General features: G+C 40.0%; 1 protein-coding gene across 1 annotated transcript; it reads left to right on the forward strand.

Moving 5' to 3' along the window:
- Positions 1 to 1,388: 1,388 nt before the first annotated feature.
- Positions 1,389 to 2,090, forward strand: LOC308262273 (ras-related protein Rab-12; the record flags this gene model as incomplete). The annotated part of the gene is made up of 1 exon (XM_080694742.1): positions 1,389 to 2,090. The coding sequence occupies one exon, from the start codon at positions 1,389 to 1,391 to the stop codon at positions 2,088 to 2,090; it is 702 nt and encodes a 233-aa protein (XP_080550868.1).
- Positions 2,091 to 5,128: the final 3,038 nt, after the last annotated feature.

Below are 5,128 nucleotides of genomic sequence, written 5' to 3' on the forward strand. Positions count from 1 at the left end.
TCTTACAAAACAACATTTTGATGAGTTAAGTGTAAATGAATCAGAAACATATGGATTGAATTTCCCTTAAAATACACATGGGTTTAAAAATTAAGGGGAAAAGTGCTTGGCAAAATCCTCTTTGGGTTTGGCCAAGTCTGATTCCTTTGAAAACCAGTTCAACACATGATGCCAATCTCGAAATGCTTCTGGGTTCACACATCTCTGGTTCAAAGTGCTCAATGCTTCAGAATCCTGTGTCCCCCTTTGTTCACTCTTGTCATGACTGTGTTCCATCAATAACCCTAATCAGAGTGACATCTAAGAACAGAAAGTACATGTGAGAATCTTCTCCTATCCAGGAGTGCTAATGACCAAATCTTTGTGGGGGACATTGACGAGGCACACTATGATTAATTTATTTCCCAATCATCTATTGAATATCTGTTACATACTAGGCACCTAAGCAACAAAGAGGCATCAATTTCAGTCTCTCTACTTGAAAAACCCATATTTTGTGGGCAAAGCAGACGAATATTATGATAGAAGGCAATGAGATAGATGAAAGTCAGATGGGCCAGAGTCCTGGCGGGCCACAGAATTTACTCCAGATGGTTCAGCCAGAGCACTTTACTTCTTAGTGGCGTTCTGATAATTGCTTTCTATTTCATATGATCCTGAGTTTAATGATGAGGCTACTAATACAGATGAAGATGGGGTTAAGGGAGAATTAAATCAAAAGAATATAGCAACAGTGAGTACTCTAGGGCTGGACAAACAAGGGGGAGATGGAGTTAACAGTGTCCAGGAAGTTGGAACCATGAAGAGAGGCCACCATCTGAGACTGTGGCCAAGGATAAATGTAGCTATTGAGAGAGATGTAGCATTTGAGCAGGAAGGGTGGAGGAAAAATCTCACAGAGGAGTTCATGATGGAGTCAGCAGTACTGCGTGGGGCAGAGAATTGTCTAGAAGCTGGTGGGTGCAAATGGGGAAACACAGGGTCATTGTCAGTATACAGTAAAGAAAAAAATCACTTCTGCTTTCTGGCTGAGGATGACAATGTAGGAAGTGCTAATGTAGTCATTTTAGCCATACTTTGAAGACTGAGAATTGTTTTTTTTTCATTGTGTGTGTGTGTGTGTGTGTGTGTTTCACTGAGGATTGTACCCAGAGGCAGTCTATACCTCTAGCCTTTTTAAAATTTTATATTTTGAAAACAGGATCTCACTAAGTTTCTTGCCAGTGTGCTGAAGCTGGTCTTGAACCTGTGATTTTCATGTCTCTGCCTCCTGCATACTGGGATTCCAGACATGTACCACCTCCCCTGGCCTGAGGCAGGATTTTGATAAGAGAATTTGGAGAGAGTAGAAATATCTTAGGTTCGGCGGCGGGCGGCGAGCCGCGGGCATGGAGCGGCGGGCGGCCGGGCTGGGCGCGGGCTCCCCGGCGCTGGCCCAGGCCCGCCGGCGCAAGCAGCCCCCGCGGCCGGCCGACTTCAAGCTGCAGGTCATCATCATCGGCTCCCGCGGCGTGGGCAAGACCAGCCTCATGGAGCGCTTCACCGACGACACCTTCTGCGAGGCCTGCAAGTCCACCGTGGGTGTTGACTTTAAAATCAAAACCGTAGAGCTAAGAGGAAAGAAAATTAGGTTGCAGATCTGGGACACGGCGGGTCAGGAGAGATTCAACAGCATTACCTCAGCTTACTACAGAAGTGCCAAGGGGATCATACTGGTGTATGACATCACCAAGAAGGAGACCTTCGACGACCTGCCAAAATGGATGAAGATGATTGACAAGTACGCCTCGGAGGACGCCGAGCTTCTCCTGGTTGGAAATAAGTTGGACTGTGAGATGGAGCGAGAGATTACCAGGCAGCAGGGCGAGAAGTTTGCACAGCAGATAACCGGGATGCGGTTCTGCGAAGCAAGTGCCAAGGACAACTTCAACGTGGACGAGGTGTTCCTGAAGCTCGTCGACGACATCCTGAAGAAGATGCCTCTGGATATTTTAAGGAGCGAGTTGTCCAACAGTATCCTGTCCTTACAACCAGAACCCGAGATCCCCCCAGAACTGCCGCCTCCAAGGCCGCACGTGCGGTGCTGTTGACTCGCCCCTCGGGGAGGAGGTGGCGGCGGCTCCGGAAGGGGCTCCTACTCTGCACTACAATCAACGACGATTTCCTTTCGCACTTTGTAACCCAGTCAGAGCTATACACTAACTTGTAAATATGCAGATATGCAATCCTGGGTAAGTTTGGGTTATACGTTACAGATTTCCCTCCAAATTCTCTTCCACTCGTTACCCGTGTCTAGTGTCTACACTGGGAAAGTAGTGCTTCGATATGAAGAACGGAGGACGGAAAGGCATCATGTTTCCTAGGTAACAGAATCGTCCTTGTTAGTTGTACTACGAGGACAGAAGACATTGGATAAGAAGAGGGAACATGGTGCTTTGCTCGCTGTTTGAAAGAAAATTTGTGAGACTAAAGACTTTTTGGGAAAGAAAAAAGCTATGTTAAGTGCTTTTCCTTCATTTACAAGACACCTGCCCAGCGGCGGCGCCTCTGAAGTACTGGAGCGTCTCTACCACCAGCGGAGGCCCCCTTAGCGGTGTTGAAGATTATTTATCAGCGTTAACGATAGGATGTTCTAGTTAGATGCTTGGACTTGACGTGGTCCAGAGGCCACAGAATCTCTCGTGGTTTCCTGATAAATGCACCTCATGCTTTTAAGAACAAGATTCAATAAAGAAGTGTTTTGAAACTATAGAAGAAGATTTTAAGACAACGCTGCTGTCCTAAACAAATCCTGTTTAAAGGGATTTTAAAGAGATACATTTTACTCTATCAGAGAACATACGTGTATTTGCCCAAACATTCTGTATCTTTGTAATGATAAAAACTTCTCCCTTTTAAGGCAAAGCCTCCTCCTATCAAGCATAGACTGTGTTCGGTTTTATTTTTATTTTTTGGTCTGATAATGAACTTGTGGACTCCATCTTTGGTATATCTTTTATTAAACTGCACTGTTTTGTTTAGTCAAGATAAGTAAGTAAGTATTTGAGTACCTTGGCGTGTCCTGAGTGTTGTGGTAAGAGGCGCATCCTGGTCTTTCTACACTAATGAAGTGCAAATAAAGTTTTGTATTTATGAATGACAAAAAAAAAAAAAAGAAATATCTTAGGTTCAAGGTATGACTTAAAGAGACCCCAAAGCACAAAGCATGTCGAGGAAAGGTAACAAGATCATATTTACAAAAGGACTGGCTTCAGCAGACTTTGGAACTCTGCAGGGGAGATAGCTGGAATGGAGTCCCAACAGAAATCTGAATGTCATGATAAAGAGATTGAGCTTTATTCTCTAGAGAAAGTGAAGCCACAGATGATTTTTGAACAAGGGTGTGATAATATCAAAGCTGTGTTTAGGAAAGTTAATCTTTCAGTCTGTGTAAAACAGACTGAAAAAGAGAGTTAGGGGATTAGGCATCTAGATCTGTTACTTTTTACAGATATAATAGAGACTGAATGATGGTATGAATATATTGAAAAAATTAATCTTCTTTTGCCTTATACTTCAGAGAGCTCTTAGAATTTGGCTTAGCAAATAGAAACATTCAATCAATTTTTTATTGTTTTAAAATTATTATTATTATTATTATTATTATTATTATTATTATTATTATTTGGGTACTGGGGATTCAATAAAGGGGCATACTTTCTTCGAGCTATACCTGCAACCCTACTTTTTATTTTGAAAGAAGATCTTGATGAGTTGCTGAGGGCTTCATCAATTTGCTGAGGGTGACTTTGAACCTGTGAGTCTCCTGTTTCAACCTCTAAAGTAGTGGAATTACCAGGCTTGAAGAACACTTCTTAACGAGATTACCAAAAAGAGAGACTGTGCTAGGTTAATTTTATGCTTATTCACATCTATTCATACTAATCTACATTTGGCTAATACTTTGACTTTAGGATGGTTGGCCAATAATTTCCCTTGCCTCCTGAATTTTGAATAAATTCAAAATTGGCATTATGTTTATTATTGACCATTTGTATTGAGTCTGACTTATTTTTTTCTAGGAGCTTCTCAGGTGTCATAAAATTCCATAGTGATGAGCTTTGGAGACATGTTTGTTCAGTCTATCCTGGACCTTTAATGGGTTTTTGCAACCCAGACATTGCGTACACATAAGTTCTATGACATTTATTTGTAATTTTCCTATGATAATGTTATTATGTTTACTTTTTCCATTCTCTCCTGTAATTCATATTAGTTGCACATTAGACCTCTTTTAAATATTCCAAATATTTTTATGTTTATTTTATAGAAATTTATTTTACTTTATCTGATTTCTTTGTCCAGTCATTTGATCATTTGTCTATTCCAGAGTCAACACAATACTTTAGAATTACTTGAAATTTCTAGAAACATCAGTGTCTGATAGGAAAACTCAGCCTCACTTTGCCTCTCCTTAAAATACTCTCATCTCTCTTTGCTCCTCTGACAAGGCTCAACGTGTTAAGGTGGGTGGAAAACCGACTCTAACTTTTTTAGTGGGCTTTATTTCTTTTTCTTTCTGGTATAGAAATGTGGCTTTTTTCCTTATAATATCATGCATATTTATTTGGGACCTATTTTTTAAATAAAAATTTGAAATAGATTCTAAAAAATAAAAGATCAATGCCATAGAAGCCTGAGAGAAAGAGTGTCAAAGACAAAGAGAGAAAGAAATTAAGAGAATGAGAGAGAGAGAGAGAGAGAGAGAGAGAGAGAGAAAAGAAGAAGAAGAAGAAGAAGAAGAAGAAGAAGAAGAAGAAGAAGAGAAGAGAGAAGAGAGAAAGAGGAAGAAAAAGGGTTTGAAGACACAAAAGAGAAAAGTATAACAATTATAAAAATCATAAAATTATTAGGATTAAACATAAAACCTTTGCAGTGATGAAGAAGTATGTAGATAGAAGAAATCCTCTGATAGAAGAAATCATTCTAGTTTTATAGTGGAAAAAACTATTCTAATATCTACTATTAGAAAAGTCCTAAATGGAGTATTTCATAGAGAATATTGAATAACAGTGTCCTTAATAATTTATTATCATCTAACAAATACATTTTTTGGTGGTAGTGGCTAACATTTTAATGTTAAAAATGT

The sequence above is a fragment of the Muscardinus avellanarius genome (assembly GCF_963383645.1).
Source record: "Muscardinus avellanarius genome assembly, chromosome: 4".
NCBI lineage: Eukaryota > Metazoa > Chordata > Mammalia > Rodentia > Gliridae > Muscardinus > Muscardinus avellanarius.